Source organism: Dipodomys merriami, unplaced genomic scaffold, assembly GCF_024711535.1.
Source record: "Dipodomys merriami isolate MVZ:Mamm:240054 unplaced genomic scaffold, mDipMer1.0.p SCAF_1, whole genome shotgun sequence".
Classification (NCBI taxonomy): Eukaryota; Metazoa; Chordata; class Mammalia; order Rodentia; family Heteromyidae; genus Dipodomys; species Dipodomys merriami.
The window spans coordinates 45,556,986-45,581,068 of record NW_027202270.1 but is presented as its reverse complement, the minus strand read 5'-3'; the positions used below and the strand labels follow the sequence as shown (position 1 = coordinate 45,581,068).

General features: G+C 38.1%; 1 protein-coding gene across 2 annotated transcripts in view; it reads left to right on the top strand.

Moving 5' to 3' along the window:
• Ubr3 (ubiquitin protein ligase E3 component n-recognin 3) overlaps positions 1-24,083 on the top strand; it is a 193,049-nt gene that overhangs the window by 45,176 nt on the left and 123,790 nt on the right. For both annotated transcript variants that reach the window (XM_070021309.1, XM_070021318.1), the window contains exons 7-10: positions 2,945-3,075; positions 5,483-5,711; positions 13,721-13,900; positions 15,321-15,454. In XM_070021309.1, coding sequence (XP_069877410.1) covers positions 2,945-3,075; positions 5,483-5,711; positions 13,721-13,900; positions 15,321-15,454 — 674 coding nt within the window. The remainder of the gene's footprint in view (positions 1-2,944; positions 3,076-5,482; positions 5,712-13,720; positions 13,901-15,320; positions 15,455-24,083) is intronic.

Here is a 24,083-nt window from a genome sequence, read left to right as displayed (position 1 = left end):
CACTATGTTTTTTGGACCTGCACTTAAAACTTTCCTGCAGTACTTCTTAAAGTTGGAGAACTTCTTACAGGCTTAGGTTCGTTGTTATAAATTTCAAAGCATTTTTGGGAACCAGTGGCATACACCTGTAATCCTAGCTACTCAGGAGGCTGAGATCTGAGCATTGCAGTTCAAAGCCAGCCGTGAAGAAAAATCCATGAGACTCTTATCTCCCATTAACCACTAGAAAACTGGAAGTGGTGCGGTGGCTCAAATGGTAGAGCACTTGATTTGAGCTGAGGAGCTCAGGGACAGCGCTCAGGCCCAGAGTTCAAGCCCCACAACCCACTTAAAAATAATCAAAGCCTTAATGTGGTCTGTATTTTGGGCATTCAAAGATTAAAATATTAGCTGAATAGAGAAAAAGTTTTACTTGTGTTGCTGAGTAGGTCTGTCATCTGGCATATTTCAAACTATCTGGAACAATAGGACATGCAGACTTTCTAAGTCTGTTTTTTGTTACTTATGTTGCTATCTTTATCCACTGGGCTGCCAGCAGAGTATCAATCCTGAGGTTCAGTATATAGACAGGCATGGGTTTCTTTTCTTCCTGGCCCAGCAGAAAATCTGTGACTCCTGAATGACATTAGAACCTCATGTAGCTGCTTGACCCTTGATTTACCAGAATTGTCATGTGTTTATCTTAGGCTATGTGACATGTCTGAGTTAGAACATATTCTTTTTTTTTTGTTGTTGTTGTTGGTTGTGGGGCCTGAACTCTGGGCCTGGCCACTATCCTTCAGCTCTTCAGCTCAAGGCTAGCGCTCTACCACTTGAGCCTCAGCCCCGCTTCTGGCTTTTTCTGTTTATGTGGTGCTGAGGAATCGAACCCAGGGTCTTGTGCATGTGAAGCAAACCCTCTACCACTGAGCCACCTTCCCAGCCCATGAACATATTCTTGAATTTAAGCTTTTTAGATGCCCATAAATTACTGCTATAGTTTAAGAGGTCATTGTTTTTCCTTTTCTTATCACACTCTAGCTAAGGGTACTTTTCACGAAGACTTTAAAGTTTGTTTTCATTAATACTTGATTTTTTTCCACATGTGAGTTTGGATTGAAATGCCTTTTCTTAATTCCTCTAGCAGTATGATGTAAGACTTGATTAACTAGGATTTTTTGTTTAAGTATTATATGTGCAAAACATGGTCTTTTGATTTGGAACCCATGGTGTTTTAAAATGTCACTATTGCTTTTGAAGATACCTGAATATTAAGAAGAAATATAAATTTGTTGTTGTTGTTGTTGGTTGTGGGGCTTGAACTCAGGGCCTGGGTGCTGTTGCTGAGCCTTTTTCGCTGCTGAGTGCTCTATCACTTTGAGCAACATTGTCACTTCTGGTTTTTGAGTGGTTAATTAGAGAGAAGGGTTTTATAGGAACTTTTCTGCCTGGGCTTTGAACTGCGATCCTCAGATCTCAGCTTCCTGAGTAGCTAGGATTACAGGTGTGAGCCACCAGTGCCCAGCTGAGATATAGTTTTTATAAGATTTGGGTCAACAGTTTGAAAAGAAAATGTGTAATGAAAGGCAAAAAGGCCGGGTGTCATGCTAAATAACACCTACTCTACAGACCTAAATGATAGGCCAAGATTTTTGAGCTAGTGAGATAACAGAGCTTAGAATTTGCTGTCTAAATCTTTGCCTTAATCATGCATTTGCACAGCATAGTTACTCTTCAAAAATCTCTTCTTATAGTTTGATTTAAGACAGTTTATATAAAAGTATACATACACATAGCTAATTGAAGCACTTCTTATCACAATTTCACAATATTACCCCCAAAATAGGCCTTAAATGCTTGGGAGACTGATACTACCTATAAAAGAAAGATAATGAAAAGCACAAACTCAAATATATCCCCAACACTACAGAGCTTCACCTTATATAGTTCTTTACCTAGTTGGAAAATATGCACCAAAAAACTCCCCCCACTTCTTTGTATCTGATTATACATTCAAATTCATGTCTTGTATTTTAATAAAAATGTATGTATTTCAAAAAAAAAAGACAAGACATTGCTTTTTTCCTTCCTGAAAGTAAAAAGATTAAACTCTATGTAAAAACAGCTATTCTCATTTTAAAAGAAGCAACAGCCTTTTTGGTATATTTTGATTGCTCTATTGTCTTAAGGTTAATGTTTCTTTCCTCTCATATATGTTGATTAATAATAATGCAGGTTTTTTGGCAATGCAGGTTAGCAGAGACCTGGGTTTTAAGATTAATAGCATTAGGATTTTTTTTTTTTTAATTTTTTTTGGGTCCGGTCATGGGGCCTGAACTCTGGGCCTGGGTGCTGTCCCTCAGCTCTTCAGCTCAAGGCTAGCACTCTACCACTTGAGCCACAGCGCTACTTCCAGCTTTTTTACTTTTTGCTTATGTGGTGCTGAGGAATTGAACCCAGGGCCTCATGGATGCAAGGCAAGTGCTCTACCACTGAGCCACCTTCCCAGCTCCTAATAGCATTAGTTTTATGAGTATATTAAGTACTTAAAACTGTGTAAGATAATTACAGGTTGATTATCTCTTGCCAGAGGTATTCGAGACCCGTTTCTGATTTTGGAATATTTGTATAGAATTTACTGGTTTTGTAGTCAAAAAGTTTTTTGGGTTATGTTTGGATCTTTGAATGTTGAACCTATATTTTGAATCTTAGAAATTTTCTGTAAGTGCCTTATATTTCAGGGTAAGTAGTACTTTTAAATAACTACATTAAAATACAAGAGTTAGGTATTTTGTTATATACTGTGCAAATTGTAGAACTGTAGCCTGTTTGTATTACCATTGCATTACTTAAAGATTATTCTTTAGTTTTAGATACTTTTAGGTGTTTGCTTGGTAATTATAGTATGGTTTGATGTGACGAGTAACTTAAATCATTAAGTGATAATTGTCTCTTTCATGTGCAGATCAATCCATAATGGATATTTTGAAACATAAAAGTTTTCTTGAAGAACTGTTGTTTTGGACAGTTAAGTATGAATTTCCCCAGAAGATGGTAACATTCTTACTTAACATGCTTCCAGATCAAGAATATAAGGTATCTATGGGCTGGGAAGGTGGCTCAGTGGTAGAGCATTTTGCATGCATGAGGCCCTGGGTTCAATTCCTCAGCACCATATAAGCAGAAAAAAAAAAAAAGCCAGAAGTGGCACTTTGGCTCAAGTGGTAGAGCGCTAGCCTTGAGCTGAAGAGCTGAGGGACAGTGCCCAGGCCCAGAGTTCAGGCCCATGACCGGACCCATAAAAAAGAATATAAGGTATCTATATTTTTGTCTAAACTTTACTTTGGCTTATTATTGAATATTTCTCTAAAAATTTATTTCTGATGGATGAAAAAGTATTGGCAGAGGAGCCCATCAGCTGCACTGGACATTGATGAAAGTGAACTAAGCAACTCAATTGTGGTGATGGGAGGGCGGGAATGAAGAGAAAGAGGGAATAGCTGACCCTAAGCAAAAAGAAAGAAATGTACATATCTACTAAGTTAGTAGAAATAGTTCATAGAATTCATAAGCTTTGTAGATTAAGATAATGATGATTATCATTGTGAAGGTTAAAAGGTATTTGTGACTTTAGCTAAGTATAACTATGCCCCAGTACTGAGAAATTTATGTAATCACTTAATCTTAATAAACAAATATTTGGAGAAAAAATAAAAATTTCTGAGACTATATATTATGGATAAGAACTGATACAACACTATGAGAGAGGGCTGGGAAGGTGACTCAGTGGTAGAGCACTTGCCTTGCATGCATGAGGCCCTGGGTTTGATTCCTCAGCACCACATAAGCAAAAAGAAAAAAAAAGCTGGAAGTGGTGCTGTGGCTTAAGTGGTAGAGAAAAGCTGAGGTACAGTGCCCAAGACCCAGAGTTCAGGCCCCACGACCGGACCCAAAAAACAAACAAAAAACTATGAGAAAGCATTATTTTCTTCTCTTGATAACACAGAGGCTTCACATAAATTGCAGAACAAAGCTTTATGAAGCAGCAGTCAGCAAAATCCCAGGGACAATAGTCTAAAGGAAATAATGGGGGAAAAGCAATTGAAAAACAAGACAATTGGAAATTATTTAAATCCTTTTGAGAGTTATAAAGTGCTATGATAAAGTTTTGTTGGGCAACCGAATTTGGACTTAGTATGGGGAAAATAAGAGGTTAGTAGATACTGGCCATAGCAATGAGAGAATAGTTATTGAATCAAGTACAGTTGTAGGTAGGTGAAGTTTATACTCTCAGAGGGTATGAACTCACCTTTAAAAAACATGGTTATTTATGGCAAAGTGACACACCTCAGTGTATGAGAAGAACAGAGCATGTTTTAGTTCTTAGGGTATAGGTTAAGACAGATACTAATTGTACCATTGTGTGTCTTTATACCTGTTAAAATTATAACGGCGAAAACACATGTTACATAAAAAGGAAATAAAGTAAATATAATTGTACTAGAGACTATTAGTGTTTCAGATCAACTAGATATTATTTCTTGGTAGTAATTACAATGACTCACTTATTTAGAAATATTAAATCAATCATCTATGATGATTTGTAATTGATATTTTAGATTTTGTAATTAAGAAAGATACTTATTTTGGCATTAGATAAAATTGTGAGCAAAATTACTGAGTTTTTATACTCAAAACTAGTGCTCTCTTACTTGAGCTACAGCTCCACTTCTGGCTTTTTGATGGTTAATTGGTGATAAAAGTCTTAAGGACTTTGCTCCTTGGGCTGGGTTTGAATGGTGGTCCTTAGATCTCAACCTTGTGAGTTGCTAGGATTATAGGTGTTGGTCTTCCTTCCTTCCTTCCTTCCTTCCTTCCTTCCTTCCTTCCTTCCTTCCTTCCTTCCTTCCTTCCTTCCTTCCTTCCTTCCTCCTTCCCTCCTTCCCTCCCTCCCTCCCTCCCTCTCCTCCTCCCTCCCTCCCCCCCTCTCTCTCCCCCTCTCTCCCCCTCTCTCCCCTCTCTCTTTTTCTTTCTCTCTCTTTCTTTCTTTCTTTCTTTCTTTCTTTCTTTCTTTCTTTCTTTCTTTCTCTTTCTTTCTTTCTTTCTTTCTTTCTTTCTTTCTTTCTTTCTTTCTTTCTTTTTCTTTCTTTCTTTCTTTCTTTTTCTTTCTTTCTTTCTTTTTCTTTCTTTCTTTCTTTTTTTCTTTCTTTCTTTCTTTCTTTCTTTCTTTCTTTCTTTCTTTCTTATGTTTAAGTCATTGTTTTTGTAACTGCTTTAAAACTTAAATAATTTAAAGTCCTTATTAACGTTTTTTAACCATTAGGTGTTTGGTAATGTTTAAAATAGGTGAGATATGACTTAAGACTTCTGTCATTATTGAATTAGTTTTTCAGTCATCTTGGATACTGTCATAAGCTCATAGTAGTACATATCACATATTGAAAAATATCTTAAAATTCAAAGTTAAACTGATTTCTTTTCTTTTTATTTAAAAATCTTACAGGTTGCTTTTACAAAAACATTTGTTCAGCATTATGCTTTCATTATGAAAACACTGAAGAAAAGTCATGAGTCAGATACAATGTCTAACAGAATTGTACATATTAGTGTTCAGTTGTTCAGCAATGAAGAGCTAGCCAGACAGGTAACAGAAGAATGTCAGCTACTGGATATTATGGTCACTGTGCTGTTATACATGATGGAAAGTTGCCTTATTAAAAGTGAACTGCAAGGTAAACTCAAGAGTTTCATTATTTCTCTTGCCTTTATTCAATGTATTAATTAGTCCTATAAATATATGCTTAAAAATAACTAAAAATTTTGTCAAAATAATGCATATATTGAAAAGATTTTTAGGATAATTTATAAGAAGTTTAAAGAAAACCAAATCACTAATAGTTCTTTTCTTTTTGTGCACGTACTGGAGTTGAACTATCCCTTAGTTTTTTGTGTTTTTAGTTTTGCTATAGAATTCTAACACTTGAGCCACAACTCCAAGATGGCTTTGTGTGTGTGTGTGTGTGTGTGTGTGTGTGTGTGTGTGTTCAAATGTGTGAACTAAGAGCCCACTGGAGTTGAACTATCCCTTAGTTTTTTGTGTTTTTAGTTTTGCTGTAGAATTCTAACACTTGAGCCACAACTCCAAGATGGCTTCGTGTGTGTGTGTGTATGTGTGTGTTTTCGAATGCTTGAACTAAGAGCCCGTGTATGTGTGTGTGTGTGTGTGTGTGTGTTTTCGAATGCTTGAACTAAGAGCCCAGGGTGTGTGTGTGTGTTTTCGAATGCTTGAACTAAGAGCCCAGGATGAGCTTTTGTGCATAAGGTTGGTATTGTACTACTTGAGCCACATTTCCACTTCCGTCTTTTTGGTGGTTAATTGAAACTAAGAATTTTACAAATTTTCTTTTCCAGGCTGGCTTTGAATCATGATTCTCAGATCTTAACCTCCTGAGGAGCTAGGGTTATGACATCCAGACCACTTTTTGTTGGTTAATTGGAGTTAAGAGTGTTAGGGACTTTCCTGCCTGAGTTAGCTTTGAATTTAGTTTCTCAGATTTAGTCTTCTGAGTATCTAGAGTTATAGGTGTAAGTTACCAGTGGCTGGTCATTTATATTTTGTTATTCACAAACAGCAATTTTTGTTTTTATTTTTATTTATTATTTTGCTGTGTTTTCTGTATTTTTGTTATATGAGTATATTTATGGATACCAGTGTATACATTAAAATACATAGTAATATTTATTTTTAATAAATGCAAGTATTAATATCATATAGTTTATCTTATTACGCATTTCTTTGTTAGGAATTATTTTTGGCCACAACTCTGGGCCTGGGCACTGTCCCTCAGCTCTTCAGCTCAAGGCTTGTGCTATACCACTTGAGCCAAGCTCTACTTCTGGCTTTTCTGCTTATGTGGTGCTGAGGAATCAAACCCAGGGCCTCATGCATGCAAGGCATGCACTCTACCACTGAGCCACCTTCCAGCCCCTGTTAGGAATTTTTTTAAACTCATAATTTGTTACATGTTTTTTCTTTCTTTTTCTTTTGGTGCCATTCCTGGGCTTGAACTTTGGGCCTAGGTACTCTCCCTGAGCTTTTCTGCTTAAGGCTAGCACTCTACCACTTGAACCACTGCTTTACTCCTGGCTTTTTAGAGGTTAATTGGAGATAAGAGTCTCACGGACTTAACTACCTGCACTGGTTTTGAACTGTGACCCTCAGATCTCATCCTCCTAAGCAATTAGGATACAAGAGTGGGCCACTGGTGCTCAGCTAGTCCTGAATATTTCTTATAAGCTTTTACTTTTCATTACTTACATATAGGAATAAATCTCTTTTAGTGGAACCCATTTAAATCTTTTGTGCCCATGTATGGTTGAGAGTACTTAACATAATATTTCTGTAGTCTTTTGTTGCTATTTCTATGTGGTCTTTTGCTTTACATTCTTTTAATTTATATTATTTGAATATTTGCTATGTACCAGACACTGTGTTTCATACTATTTATATGTTCTCAGTTAAGTTTCTGCACCTTTTTTTTTTTTTTTTTTTTTGGATCAGTTGTGGGGCCTGAACTCTGGGCCTAGGGCACTGTCCCTCAGCTTTTCAGCTCAAGGCTAGTGCTCTACCACTTGAGCCATGGCACCACTTCTGGCTTTTTCTGCTTATGTGGTGCTGAGGAATCGAACCCAGGACCTTGTGGATGCAAGGCAAGCACTCTACCACTGAGCAACTTTCCCAGCCCCAAGTTTCTGCACTTGCATTATGCTCTTTGAGATAAAAACATTGAGATTTCAGAAAGACCTTTTGCTTAGATTATACAAATAGTAAGTGATAGTCAAGGATTTCTTGTCCCTTAAGTAATTGATATATATATATATATATATATATATATATATATATATATATATATAATATTTATTTATTTATTTATTTACTGTGACACAGCCAGGTACATGGTGAGAGTGCTGTCTTCATTTACTGACACCTAGAGCTAAAATGCAAACCTTAACAGTAACTTAAGCTACTTGCCTCGTTCCACTGTTGCTTTTTTGTGTATATTAGTTCCCATTTTCTCATGTTTCTAATCAGTATTAAGATATGACACTAAACTGATACTTGCTAAGTACACTGCATATTGCCTTATGTTTATGATGGCTTCTGTCTTTTGCACATTCTTTATATGCCAAGACTCTTTTCTCAGTACTTAATATTTTTTTTATCTTATTTAACTATCTTTGATTTTGTAAAGTGGATATTATTGGCTCTATTTTATTTACTTTTGCCAGTAGTGGGATTTTAACTCAGAGCATCACACTTGGCTCTTTTTTTTTTTTTTTTTTGGTTAGTTGTGGGGCTCGAACTTTACCTCTTGAGCCACAGTGCCAGGGCATCATGCATGTTAAGCAAGCACTCTACCACTAAAGCGACCTTCCAGACCCCAACTTTGAGCATGGAGATAGAGTCTTTCAGGGACTTTTCTGCCCAGGCTAGCTTTGAACTGTGACCCTCATATCTTAGCCTTTTTTTGGGGGGGGGTCCGGTCATGGGGCCTGAACTCTGGGCCTGGGCGCTGTCCCTCAGCTCTTCAGCTCAAGGCTAGCGCTCTACCACTTGAGCCATAGCGCCACTTGCGGCTTTTTTCTTATGTGGTGCTGAGGAATCGAACTCAGGGCCTCGAGCATGCAAGGCAAGTACTCTACCACGGAGCCACCTTCCCAGCCCCTCTCAGCCTCTTGAGTAGCTAGAATTATAGGCGTGAGCCACCAGTGCCTGGCTGAACATCTGCTCTTTTAAAAGAATCTACAGTCTGTTTTCTTCACTAAGTAATTTAGGTGTGCTTTTATTTGATTAGCCTTTGGTGCTTGAGGAAGCATCTTTGGCAAAAAAGATGTGTGGCTCATTCCCCTCCTTTTTTTTTTGGTCATGGGGCTTGAACTCTGGGCCTGGGCATTGCCCTTGAGCTCTTCAGCTCAAGTTGAGCACCCTACCACTTGAGCCACAGCACCACTTCTGGTTTTCAGGTGGTTAATTTAAGATAGGAGTCTCACGGACTTTCCTGCCCTGGCTGGCTTTGAACCCCATTCATTCCTCAGATCTCAGTCTCCTGAGTAGCTAGGATTGTAGGCATGAGCCAGCAGCAACTGGCTTTTTTTTTAAAGAGTTACCTTTCCTGGGAAAGTTGTTATATCTTTCAATCATTTATTAACACACCTCAGTTAATCAATCTTAGTCTATGCTATCATTTTATTAAACTTCTTCTCTATAGGAGTTGGGCTAAACTACCCAGGAGGCAGAGATAGGATTACTGTCTGACGCTGACCCAGTATCTCCCTGACCCCTTCCTCCCCCGAAATGTCAGAGATTCTATCTGAAAAACATACTAAAAGCAAAAGGACTGGGGACATGGCTCAAGTGATAGAATACTTAATAAGTGTAAAGCCCTGCGTTCAATTCTCAGTATCTCTATAAAAGTTGTCCATGACTCATGTGGCTACCTGTGAGATATATTGTTAAAAAAATTGCATTATTTCTAGTATAAAACTATTTTTAGTATCCTTCAAAGTGTCTCATATTATTTTCCCTGTTACAGCAATGGCATATCATTTCATAACATATATTCACTTTCTTTCTTCACTTTATTTAACTGCTTTGTAAAAGCATTATGTTTATTTGCATTATTAGAATGAGCCTCCCGCGGGGAGTCAAGACAGAGAGACAGAGATACAGAAATTTGTTACCATAATCTTGTTGATGTATTTAAGGCTCCCCCCACCTCTGCCCCAGTCCTGAAGTATGAACTCAGGGCCTGGGCACTGTCCCTAAGCCTCTTTTGCTCAAAGCTAGCACTCTATCACTTGAGCCATAGAGCCACTTCTGGCGTTTTCTGTTTATGTGGTACTGAGGAGTTGAACACAGGGCTTCATGCATGCTAGGCAAGCACTCTACCACTAAGCCACATTCCTAGCCCCACAAGTTCTCTCTTTTTTGGGTTGATTGTAGGGCCTGAACTCTTTTTTTTTTTGTCCATTGTAGGGCCTGAACTCTGGGCCTGGGCGCTGTCCCTCATCTCTTCAGCTGAAGGCTAGTACTCTACCACTTGAGCCACAGTGCCACTTCCGGCCTTTTCTGCTTATGTTGTACTGAGGAACTGAACCCAGGGCCTCATGCCTTCCCAGCCCAAGATCTCTTTTTAAAATTTAAAAACATTTCAAAAATAGCCTGTAACATTTTCATAAATTATTAGGCAATATTTTATTTTACTTTAACATTTTTTTTTTGTGCTATTGGATATTGAAGCCAGGCCCATAAGAACTCAGCCACTTAACCTGTACCCCAGGCCACTAGGATTCTTCATCTCTATTTAATCACTTCCTTCCCAAAGCCTTCACTTTTTTTTTTTTTGGAGGTAAAAGTCTCATAGACTTTCCTGTCCGGGTTGGCTTTGAACCACGATCCTCAGATTGTGCCACCAGCACCCAGCTTATTTGAATTTTGAAGTACATAGAAGGGTTTTTTTTTTTTATCGTTTATGATTTTTATGAATGTTCAAATATAGACAAAAAATAAGAACTTTAAGTTTTTATAATATAATGAATACAACCTTGGCTCTTCTGACATACATTTTGAATTCTACCTACTCACTAATCTCATCATCTTTCAGAACAGTTACAAAATAATGGTTAAAGTTTTTGGTTGAAAATTTGTGAACTAGCTGGGCACAGGTGAAAGCCTTCACTTCTAATGTTAGCAAAGTAATAGGTGTGTGGGAAATCAGAGGGTAAAAGAGGAGAGAAAATATGAATCTTGGTTTATTTCACCACTTTATTTTTAGGATGAGTAGAATACCTGACCTCATTTAATCAACCTTAGTCTATGCTATCATTTTATTAAACTTGTTCTCTGTAGGAGTTGGGCTAAGTTACCCAGGAGGCAGAAATAGGATTATTGTCTGAGGCTGACTTAACATCCTCTATGGCTTCCTCCCCCCAAAAGCCAGAACACCTATCTGAAAAACATACCAAAAGCAAAAGGACAATAAATATTTGGTGATGAGTGGAATTCATTTAACACTGAATCATTGCTTTATATCTGTAGTAAGGAAAGTACCACTTTGGGTACAAATAGGAGTCTGAATTGTCTTCTTCTTTTTTTTTCTTTAAAGATTTAAAGGTGTTTTTCAGTGATATTTTAAGTAGTTGTAGAAAAACAATGATTTTGAGTAACTGCATTTTGCTTATTCATCATATGGATTCTATTTAAATAGGACAGTATTCCCAGTTTTTATTTTTATCAATTTCAACATCCCTCAGGACTGTCACATCAATGTCAGTGTATCACCAGTTTACAGTGGCAGTAGTTGTTGTGGAGTAGAGTGCTTTTCAGATCTAAGGTATAAGTAATTTGAGAAAGGCTTCTCACCTTTATTCAGTTATGTAGTTAACCTCTTCCATCCATGGAGAAGTATTGAAAAATGGCATAAATAATGCCAATGGATTCTGTTCTTATATATTGTTAAACTTGAGTCGGTTAAGTTAATTTTATGGATAAATATACATATTTAGAGTGTAGAAAGTAAAGAAATGTAGTAGAGGCCTTTTTCAATGAATTTGACAGCTAAGTGGCTATTTGAAAGTATTGATTAGAGAATAGTATAAAAATGAATCTTATGTGCCTTAAACTTAGTTTAACTTCAAACACAATTATATCCATTCTTTTCATTTTCATTCTCATATATATATATATATATATATATATATATATATATATATATATTATTTATTTATTTTATTTTATTTTTTGCCAGTCCTGGGGCTTGAACTCAAGGCCTGGGCACTGTCCCTGAACTTCTTTTGCTTAAGGCTAGCACTCTACTACTTGAGCCACAGCAGCACTTCCAGCTCTTTCTGTGTGTGTGGTTCTGAGGAATCGAACCCCAGGTTTCATGTATGTTAGGCAAGCCCTCTACCACTAAGCCATATTCTCAGCCTCGACAAAGTATTTTTGTGTTTTATATCAACATCTCGATAATGTGTCTTCCCTTTTACTCCCCAGTATTGGGGTTTGAGCTCAGTGCCTTAGCCTCTTGCTTAGCTTTTTGACTCATGCTCTACAATTTGAATCCCACCTCCAGCTTTATTTTTTGTTGGTTAATTGGAGATACAATCTTGACTTTTCTTCCCAAACTGGGTTCAAGCTGTGATCCTCAGATTTCAGCCTCCTGAGTAGCTAGGAGTATAGGTATGAACCACAGATGCCTAGCATTTAAAAAAAATACTTTTCTATTGAGATTAGGTGATTACATAAATTTCACATATTTCACAGTATTGTCAAATAGTGATACTTAGTTATAGTCACAAACATATTTTAACCTTCACAAGGGAAATTGCCATTATCATAGTCAAGAAAATTTGTGACTTCTATGAGCTTTGACAATACAACTATTTCTTCCACATCAGGTGATATTTACATTTCTTTCCTTTTGCTTAGTGTAAGCTGTTTCCTCATTCCCTCTCATTCCCTCCCTCCCATTGCTGCCTTTGAGTTGCTTAGTTCATTTTCCTCAATGTCCAGTGCAGCTGATAGGCCCCTATGTTGTATGTTTTCCTGTTTCCCTCTGATTCTGTGTCCTCCTCCTAGCTTCCCTCAGATGTGTGCATACTTACACCATATATGTGGTCAAGAACATGGGGTCATTTAGCAATGATACAACAAAATGAGTGGAAGTCCTTTGTTTCTTGAGTCCTGTTTACTTTGTCATATCTCCTTGCATTTTGGCTTTAGCATCCACATATCAGGGAGACCATGTGCTATTTGTCTCTTTGCTTTTGGCTTACCTTGCACAAAATGGTTTGCTGTAGTTCCATCCATTTCCCTGAAAATGCCATTATTTTGTCCTTTCTAAGGGCTGCATAATATTCCATTGTGTATAGGTACCACAACTTTTGGATCCACTCATCTGTAGTGGGGTATCTGGGTTGTTTCCATATAAAGATATTGTGATCAGTGCTGCAATGAACATGGAGGTGCATGTGTCTTTGTATCCTGGTTCCTGTTGCTCAGGGTAGATGCCTAGGAGTGGCATGGTTGGGAAGGTCTATATTTAGCTTTCTGAGGTACCTCCAGACGCTTTCCAAAGTGGTTGTATTAGTGTCCATTCCTACCAGCAATGCAGTAGGGTTCCTCTTTCTCTGCATCCCTGCCAGCAATTGGATGAATTTAGGATGTGGGCCAATGTGACTGGGATTAGGTGGTATCTCAGTGTTGCTTTTATTTGCATTTCCTTTACAGCCAGGGATGATGAACATTTCCTCATGTGTTTCTTTGCCATTTTTATCTCTTCTTTTGAGAAGTCTCTCCTCAGCTCCCTTGCCCATTTCATGATTGGTTTGTTAGGTTTGGGAGGGGTTAGTTTCTTGAGTTCCCTCTATATAATGGATATTAGGCCCTTGTCTGATAAATTGCTGGTAAATATTTTTTCCCAGTTTGCTGTCTTTCTAGTTTGTTGCTATTTCTTTAGCTGTGATGCCTAACATTTTTAAAAAATTGTTTTGAAGATGAGGAAACTGATTCTAAATAATATGAGTCTAAATAATATGTCTAGAGCCATAAAGGTTTTAAATGGTTGGCTAGAGTTACAATTTAGGTGTTCTGAATGTATAAAGTAAGAGTCTGTTTCATTGGTAAAGTTGGTTTTTAAAAGTTGTTTATTTGTTTTTGGGCTGTGTGTGACCTTTGTAGATGAAGAAAATAGTTTACATGTGGTGGTGAACTGTGGAGAAGCGTTACTGAAGAATAACACTTACTGGCCTCTCGTTAGTGATTTTATTAATATTCTTTCTCATCAAAGTGTGGCTAAGAGATTTTTGGAGGATCATGGTTTATTAGTAACATGGATGAACTTCGTATCTTTCTTTCAAGGTAAGGATTTAACCTTAAAAATGATTTGGTTTATAAAATGCATAATGTTAAACCACTAAAAACTAAAAATAATAGCACAACATTCAGATTTTAATTGTTACTTCATAACACTTTGGTGTTGTTTATAAAAATATAGGAGCTAGGAAAAGCACGTTACTGAAAAGGAAGTAAGTGTAACTTCCTTCTATCATGACAAGCCATTTATCATTTGTCTAGAAATGTATAATGTCTGTTCTCTAAAAAAGACTTAAAACATGCTCATGAATTTCAGATATCACAAATTAAATGATTACTTTCTTAACTTAAGGTCTCCCCCTCCTTTTTTTTGGCTGCGGGACTTGAACTCTGGGCCTGGGTGCTGTCCCTCAGCTCTTCAGTTCAAGGCGAGCGCGCTACTGTTTGGGCCACAGCTCCACTTCTGGTTTTCTAGTGCTTTATTGGAGATAAGAGTCTCATGGACTTTCCTGCCTGGGCTGGCTTTAAACCGTGATCCTCAGATCTCAGCCTCCTGAGTAGCTAGGATTACAGGCGTGAGCCACCGGTGCCCAGCTTTTTTTTTTTTTTGTTGTTGTTGGTTGTGGGCTTGCATTCAGGCCTGGGTACTGTCTCTGAGCTTTTTTGCTCAAGACTAGCATTCTACCACTTTGAGCCACAGATTTGTTTCCAGTTTTTAGGTGGTTATTTGGTAGTAGGGGTTTCAGAGACTTTCCTGCCTGCGCTGGCTTTTAACCTTGATCTTCAGATCTCAGACTCCTGAAAAGCTAGGATTACAGGTACTAGCGACCAGCACGTGGCAAGACATTCAATTTTGTTCTATAAGAGACATTCACAAATTCTAGCCCTCTACCACTTGAGCCACAGTGCCACTTCCAGTCTTCTGGTGGTTTATTGGAGATAAGAGGCTCACGGACTTTCCTGCCTTGGCTGGCTTTGAACTATGATCCTCAGATCTCAGCCTACTGAGTAGCTAGGATTACAGGCGTGAGCCACCAGCTCCCAGCTTCACAAATTATTTCTAAGAAAACCTAGCTTACTAACAATTTTAGGGTTGAACATGGTTGTTCAAGCCTGTATTCCCAGCAGTGTGGGAGGTAGGTATGAGAGCATTGTGGTCTAGGCCAGCCCAGGACAAAAACCTGCGAAGACCCCAACTGAAAAAGCAAAAAGTGCTGGGGATGTGGCTCAAATGGTAGAGTGTCTTCCTAGCACATGTAAGTTCCTGAGTTCAAACTCTAGTACCACCAAAAAAACAAAGCAAAAACACAAAAAGAACTAACAATTTTAAATTATTTGTATATGTATTATGTCATTTATGTTTGTGTGCTTAATATATATTGGGTAATTAGAAATGTTTGATTTTAATTTGAATAATTGATTTCACTTGACAAAATCAATATATATGTATTTTCATTTTTGCAAGGTATGAACTTAAACAAGCGAGAACTAAATGAACATGTGGAATTTGAGTCTCAGACCTACTATGCTGCTTTTGCTGCTGAACTTGAGGCCTGTGCACAGCCAATGTGGGGACTTTTATCACATTGCAAAGTTAGGGTATGTTGGAAGTACTTTTGTTAATACGTGCTTTTTTTCCTTTCTTTTTTTTCTTTTCTTTTTTTTTTTTTTTTTTCAGTTGTGGGTCTTGAACTCTGGGCCTAGGTGCTATTCCTGAGCTCTTCAGCTCAAGGCTAGCACTCTATCACTTGAGCCACAAGTGCTACTTCTGGCCTTTTCTGTTTATTTGGTGCTGAGGAATTGAACCCAGGGCCTCATGCATGCGAGGCAAGCACTCTACCACTGAGCCACCTTCCCAGCCCCACTGTCTGTGCTTTTAAGGTAATTGTTTAAAACAAGATTTATGAGGGCATGGGTATGTTTACTTGCATATAATATGCAGTTTTAAAGATTATTACAAATTGAATTTAGCTTTGTGGATACTAACCTGAGACAGAAAATTTTACTTTGGGGAAGGGTGGAATTCATTTATATTACCAGATCTTTCCAGTGTACCCCTATTTTGAATAGTCTTTGGAACTTCATAAGTGTTCTTACTTTGTCTCATTTTGCCCATTATCTGTTTTATAATGTTTCTTGTCTTTTTTTTTTTAATTTAAATTTTATTTTATTTTGTTTGAGAACATACTGTACAGAGGGGTTACAATTACATTGGCAGGATAATGCATACATTTCTTACCAAGCATTGCAGCCTCCTCCTTTGTTTACCCTTCACCTCCCTTCCCAGCCTCCCCCCTCCCCCCCACCCAATCATACCCCCCCCCCCCCGACATTGTAAAGCTTGCTTTGACATGACATTTTGTAATTCTCCTTGTTGCAACAGGTCCACCTGAATCCTTAAACGACTTGTTTGTCCCCATCTCCTCCACATGTTAGACTGACATCAAATAAAGTGAAAGCGGAGGTTACACTGTGGGGGAGGGACATACAAAGCAACAAAGAAATAATCTTATAAATGCGTTAGATGTTTCTTGTCTTTTAAGAGATAAAGATATTCCTCAATAAAGTTTAAAATTTAAAAATTTCAAGCATTAAATTTCTTACAACTTTCCATCTATTGATATACATAATAAACCATTGGCTTGATGGGTTCCTAAAACGTTGGGCCATCCCTATGAAAATAAGGATTTGCCTAAATTTCTTTTTTTTGAATTACTGGGGTTTGAACTCATGGCCTTGTACTTTACCTCTTGAGCTATGCCTCCAATGCTTGACTAAGATTTGACATATGATTCCATGAAGTCTAGCCTGTTAGCTTCTGCCAGTAAGAATGCTGGCTATGATTTTGTAATGGAAATAATTTGGCGTTCTTGGTTCTAGTCTTGGTTTTGCCTCTTTCTACTTAGATTGATTACTTGGCTAACATATTTAGAATTGTTTGCACTTTTTTTTGGGGGGGGGGTCCGGTTGTGGGGCCTGAACTCTGGGCCTGGGCACTGTCCCTCAGCTCTTCAGGTCAAGGCTAGCGTTCTACCACTTGAGCTACAGCGCCACTTCCGGCTTTTTTTTTTTTTCTTATGTGGTGCTGAGGAATCGAACCCAGGGCCTCAGGCATGCAAGGCAAGCACTCTACCACTGAGCCAACTTCCCAGCCCCTAGAATTGTTTGCACTTTTAGTCAGTTTTGTTTTGTTTTTTTAACAAAGCAGAGTAGGCACTGGTAATTTACACCTATAACTTAGTTATACAAGAGGCTGAGATCTGAAATCTGAGAATTTGAGCTCTAAGCCAGCCTGGGCAAGAAAGTTCATGAGATTCTTATCTCCACTTAACCGTCAAAAAGCCTAGATGGAGTGGTAGATCACAAGCCTTGAGTGGAAAAAGTATGGGACAGCACTCAAGCCATGAATTCAAGCTCTAGTACTAGCAACAAAACCAAAAAGTCCCCCTCCCCCTTCCCATCCCAACAACAATGACAACAACAACCTAGAAATGGTACAACAAAGCCTTTCTTCACAGGTGATTTTGAGAGTCTTTCCTGTCTACCTTTTCAGTGTATTTGTACTTTCAGACAAAGTAGGGTTATTCATGTATATCTTGTAGATATATGAATTTTCTTAGATTGCTAATTAACTTCCTTTTTTATTTTTTTGTGTGTGGTTTAAGAATTGAACTAGGGCTTTGTGTATGCCCAGCAAGCTCGCTACCACTGACCTACATCCTGAACTCCTTGCATGCGTGTGCCCATGCTTGCGTGTGTGTGTGTGTGTGTGTGTGTGTGTATGTGTGTATGTGTATGTGCATGCATGCATGCATTCTGGTATCTGGGCTTAAACTCAGAACCTCCTACTACTCTAGCTTAGCTTTCTCATTCAAGTGTGACATCTACCACTTGTGCCATAACACGATTTCTGACTTTTTTTGCTGGTTGAGATAAAAGTCTGAGATGAAATTCTTGGATTTGTGCTGGGCACCAATTAATTATGCCTATACTAGCTACTGAGGAAGCTGAGATCTGAGGATCAAAGTTTGAAGCCAGCCTAGGCAATAAACTCCATGAGACTCTTATCTCCAATAAACTAGTTAGAATAGCCAGAAGTTGCATTGTGGCTCAAATGGTAGAGCACAACTAGCCTTTGCGGGGGTGGGGGTGGGAGTGGGGGAGTGGGGGTGGAAGTCTTGGATTTGTCGGGCTGAGTTGGCTCCTGTGATTTTTCAGAACTCAGTGTCCTGAATAGCTAGGATTACAGACGTGAGCCACTGGTGACTGGCTCCTTTGTGTTCTTGTCTAATCAAGAAATCTCCTTTCCTTGCTCTACTACCCATGAGCATCTTATAATCAGATACTATCAATTCTCTCTTCTGTTTTAGAAATGTCTCCCTTTTCCTCTTCTTTCTTCCTGGTCTTTATTTCTTTATATTAAAAAAAATCTAGGTTATTAGAGTTTTTCTACTGTAATCTATCCTAATATTAAAGTTACTTTCCTGAGCTCTTCCTTTCTCTCCTTTGCTTAAAAATTATTCAGGTTAGCTAGGTGCTGTTGGTTCACGCCTGTAATCCTAGCTGCTCAGGAGGCTGAGATTTGAGGATCACGTTCAGAGCCAGCCCAGGCAGGAAAAGTCCATGAGACTCTTATCTCCAATAAACCACTGGCAACCGGAAGTGGCACTGTGTCTCAAGTGGTAGAGCATTTGCCTTGAGTTGAAGAGCTGAGGACAGCACCCAGGCCCAGAGTTCAAGCCCCATGACAAAAAGGAAAGAAAAAAGAAAGAAAAAAAAAAGTCATTCAGGTTTTCATCTGTCTTACAAGATGAATCTGTATTTATATTTAAGATCCTCCAGAATTTACCTTCAATTTATCTTAATAATTCTTCTTGTACTCTTCCCAAGCCTTGATTATTCCTCAGCAGGCAATGCCCTTTATTGATTCCTGTGATTTTGTTCAACTTATCCGCCTATTTTGGCATATACTCTATAATTTTTTTTTTTTTTTTTTGGTCTGGTTGTAAGGCCTGAACTCTGGGCCTGGATGCTGTCCCTCAGCTCTTCAGCTCAAGGCTAGTGCTCTACCACTTGAGTCATAGCGCCACTTCCGGCTTTTTTCTTTTTTCTTATGTGGTGCTGAGGAATTGAACCCAGGGCCTCATGAATGCAAGGCAAGCGCTCTACCACTGAGCCACCTTCCCAGACCCTGCTCTATAATTTTATTTTTATTTTTGTCCAAGACCAGCACTTGAACTTGGTACCTGACACTTTTGCTCATTGGGTGTTGCTCTATCAATTGAGCCATGCCTCCAAGCCCCTGCACTCTTATTTTCTTTTCTTAGCTCAGTGCTTCTTTTGCATGAGAATTATCTTTGAATAATCAAATGCTACTGGGACATTGGTGACTCATACCTGTAAGTTTAGCACTTAGGAGGCTGAGATTTGAGGATTGTGGTTCAAAGCCAACCTCGGCAAGAAATTTTGTTAGATTCTTATCTCCAGTTAACCACCAAAAAACTGAAAGTGACTCTGTGATTCAGAGTGGTAGAGTGCTAGCCTTGAGCAAAGAAGCTCAGGGATAGTACCTAGGCTCTTAGTTCAAGCTTCACGACCCACTACAAAACAAAGCAAAACAAAACTGAAAACAATAAAATCTAGCCAGCTCCACCCTTTAGCCCTAGTTAATTAATAGGCTAAATGCTGAGGATGATAGTTCAAAGTCAGCTTGAGCAGGAAAGTCTGTGAGACTCTTTATCTCTAAATAATCACCAGAAAACCGGAAATGGAACTGTGGCTCAAAGTGGTATAGTGCTAGCCTTCAGCAAAAGGAGCTTAGATACAGCACTCAGGCTCTGAGTTCAAGCCCCTTGGCTAACAAAACAAAAAAACACACAAAACCACCAAAAAAGCCCAAAGTCTAAACACTAGTACTTGAGATTTTGATTCATTTGACTTACAGTGATTTTAGCCAGAATGAAGAACATTCAGAGTTAGCTTTTCAAAAATTATACTCACAATAATCAGCTGATAGGTAATCTCCCAGTTTTAAGTTCTTCAATCAAATTTGGTTTCTTTACATTTTAACTAAATTCCTTTAGTCAGCTATGTTGATTTCACTTGGTGTTTTCATTTTATTTTGTTTAATCTCTACTGTAGTATTTTTATTAAAAGAATGGTTATATAATATGAGGATTGTATTGGGACTGGGAATGTGTCTCAGTGGTAGAGTGCTTGGCTTGCATGACTTAAGTGGTAGAGTGCTAGCCTTGAGCTGAAGAGCTGAGGGACAGCACCCAGGCCCAGAGTTCAGGCCCCATGACTGGACCCCCTTCTTCTCCCCCCCCCCCAAAAAAATGAGGATTGTTTTGTTCTTTAGTAAAAAAATATTTTGCGAATTCTGTTCTTTGTTACATACTATCTAGATGTTTAGGTTTAGGGCCAAATATATGTAGTGATTATTTTCATGGAACAGTTTAATAAGGGAGATAGACCTTAAGTATACACACAGATTTATATGTGGTCTGTAGAAAAAGAACAAGTTGTTATGAGATAGAGAAATTAGGTGAATCTGATGAGGCCTTTCTGAGGGAAGAATATGAAAAAACCAGCTATGTGAAGGATAGAAGAAGGATAGAAGTAGGGCTATTGGTGGCAGAGGTCGAGGTAGAATAGTATAGTTTGCTTCTAGTAGAAAAATGAGAGGTAAAAAGATAATGTTAAAGAGATAGTAAGGGTAAGATTGTAGCCCAGGTCCTTATAGGTCATTTTAAGTCTAAATTTTTTAAAAATGTAAATCCATGAGTATTTTAAAGCAAGGTTTTATGTGATCTGATTTATACCTAAATGATTTTTTTTGATAGCAGTTGAAAACTGGGTTGAGGTAGACCAAAGTAGCAAGACTGAAATGTTTAGAAGATAGAGCTTGGTGGTAGATCACATGTTTAGTATATACAAGTCCTGGATTTCATCCCTAGCATTGAGGAAAAGACTGAGTAGTTACAACAATAGCCTTTAACAAACATTTGGAATCTAAAAAAAACAGGCTTATAGAAGTGGGAGGTAACTGGGAATATGGGAGATGGGAAGATTGTGTGTGTGTGTGTGTGTGTGTGTGTGTGTGTGTGTGTGTGTGTGTGTGTGTGTGTGAACTCAGGGTCTTAGCTGTCCCTGTAGTGTATTTTTTTTTGTTTTTTTAATGCTAAAGGCTAGTGATTTTTATCCCACTTGGGCCAAACTCTACTATAGGCTTCCTGGTGGTTAATTGGAGATAAGAGTCTTACGGACTTTTCTGCCAGGGCTGGTTTTGAACAGTGACCCTCACATATCAGCCTCTTATCTAGGATTATAGCTGAAAGCCACTAACACCCAGTGAAATGGGAAAATTTTGCTGAAAGAATACAAAGTTTCAACTATACCAGAGAAATGAGTTTTTGAGATCTACAGCATAGCATAGTGACCATAGTTGTTAATAATTTGTATTTCAAAATTTCTTTTTTTTTTTTTTTTGGGTCCGGTCGTGGGGCCTGAACTCTGGGCCTGGGCGCTGTCCCTCAGCTCTTCAGCTCAAGGCTATAGTGCTCTACCACTTGAGTCACAGTGTCACTTCCGGCTTTTTTCTTTTTTGCTTATGTGGTGCTGAGGAATCGAACCCAGGGCCTCAGGCATGCAAGGCAAGCGCTCTACCACTGAGCCACCTTCCCAGCCCTTGTATTTCAAAATTTCTAAAAGAACAGATTTTATTTTATTTATTTATTTATTTTTTTGGTCCAGTGGTTGCCGCCTGAACTCTGGGCCTGGGTGCTGTCCCTCAGCTCTTCAGCTCAAGGCTAGCACTCTACCACTTGAGCCACAGTGCCACCTCTGGCTTTTTTTTCCTGCTTATGTGGTGTGGAGGAATCGAACCCAGGGCCTCATGCATGCAAGGCAAGTGCTCTACCACTGAGTCACCTTCCCAGCCCCAGATTTTAACTAACTATGGAAATCAAGCTTCTGAGGTAATAGGTTGATAATTCCATTGTATCAAAATGATCATATCATACTAAGCAAATACACATTGTTAATTTAAGAAGTGCCATGGTGATAGTCTAAACACAGAATTCTAAACATAGGCTCTAAACATGTTATATACAAAAGACGATCTATTTTGCGTATAGAAGATATAATTTAGCAGCAGAATTAGCAGACTCATACAATTGATATATGAATTAATGCTTTGAAGAGACATCTGGACTGCAGTTATGAATTCTAGACCTTTGAGGATAGAGATGGTGTCTATTGGATGAGGTCAAGGAGGGAGAGAATAGACATGTAAAATACTCACAATTAAATGTCAGGGAGAAGGAAAGGAGTAAAACCAGAAGAATGAGGTGTCTTTACAAGACACCAGCAGAGGACAGAGATCCAGGAGAGTGTATTAATGTGATATTTATGTAAATAGATCACTGTTTCAGGAAGATTCTAACCATTATGCATTGAAGGAATTTGGATGGTGAAGCTGTGATTATTTTCATCTCTATGAGAGTGAGAAATCATTGTTTCCAGGCAATGATGTATTTTTCAGCTCTGAAGGGTTGAATTGTAATATGCTATGGTTTCCTTCGAAAATGAAGAGGCCATTGAGAAAAGACTAATATTGTCCTGACACTATCTGCGGGAGTAATTTCTCAGAAAAAGATCTGTCTTGTTCATAGATACGAGGTTCCCTTGATGAATACCACTTCTATGCCAGGCCTTGTGTTTGGCACTTTACATGTAATAAGTCTTTTATAATCTTTATTGCACAAGGATTAGATGTATTTCATACTGTGATGTTGTGTACAACCTCATCTCTTTCAGAAGTTAGACAGATTCCCAAGTTAACAGAGCTTCAGATGGAAGTCGAATTTGAAATCAAATCTGTTGATATATCTGTTGATACAGTGCTCTTTACCACTTTGCATACTTATCTTTCTAAATTATATTTTTATTATCTTTAGTTGTACAAAGGAGTTGAATGCTTATTTATTTTAGCAAGAATTTCCAGAGCTTTTAAACAACAGTGCTGACAGATTTTACAAGTACAAACTAGAAGAAATACTGTAGAGCTGTCTCTCTACATTTTTCACTATAAAACAAAACTAAAAGAATTAATGTGAAAGGAAACTTCACACTTACGTTGCCTTGAATTGCTATAGGATCCTTAGAAATATTAAGGACTTGTTAAAAAAGAAATGCTACTCAGATAAGTTGGCAGGACATCAGACTTTCAGTATTGGATTACTAACAGATGGACTCAATAAAGGGTTGATGTATTTCTAGAATTTTAATTTCTGCTTTCTAAGGGAAAGAGATAGGCTATAAAATCTCTATCTAGTGGCAATTTTGTTTACTGCTAAATAGAAGTTGAAGTCTTGACTCTGGTAGAACTTAACTACTTCCTAAGGTATGGGCTAGGCTACAACATAGAAAATTTTATGTACATCATTTTATTTGTGTCTTCATAGCAGTATTAGGAGGTACATATTAGTAGGCATATCTTTACTGATAGAAAAACCAAGACTCAACATTTGCTAAATGTTACAAAAATAATGTGTGTTCAATTTTTTTGTTTTTGGTAGGGATGTTAATAGGAAGATGGAAAAGAAGTAATCTGAACAGAGTTTAAAAATATGCTGTATTTGGAAATGGAATTACTAGTAATATTTTATTTTTAAAGTGATCTCTAGTAATATTTTAAAACATTCCATGATACCTAATTGTGAAATTGTTCTCCATAAGAGTTGTACCTGCTGGGTGCCGGTGACTCATAGTTGTAATCCTAGCTACTCAGGAGGCTGAGATCTGAGGATCACAGTTCAAAGCCCAGGTAGGAAAGTTTGTGAGACTCTTCAATAAACCAACAGAAAACCAGAAGTGGCAGTGTGGCTCAAGTGGTAGAGTGCTCACCTTGAGCTGTGAGTTGAGGGACAGCGCCCAGGCCCAGAGTTCAAAACCACAAGCGACAAACAAAAGAGAAAAAAAAGAATTGTACCGGTTTACGTTTGTGCTGTGAATATATAAGGGAACTCCAATGCCCAAAACCTTGAAAAAAAAAAAGGAGAATATTTGGTTTTCAAAACTTTTTTTTTTTTTTTTTTGTTTTTTTGTTTTTGTTTTTGTTTTTTTTTTTTTTGTCGGTCATGGGGCTTGAACTCTGGGCTTGGGCGCTGTCCCTCAGCTCTTCAGCTCAAGGTGAGCGCTCTACCACTTGAGCTACAGCGCCACT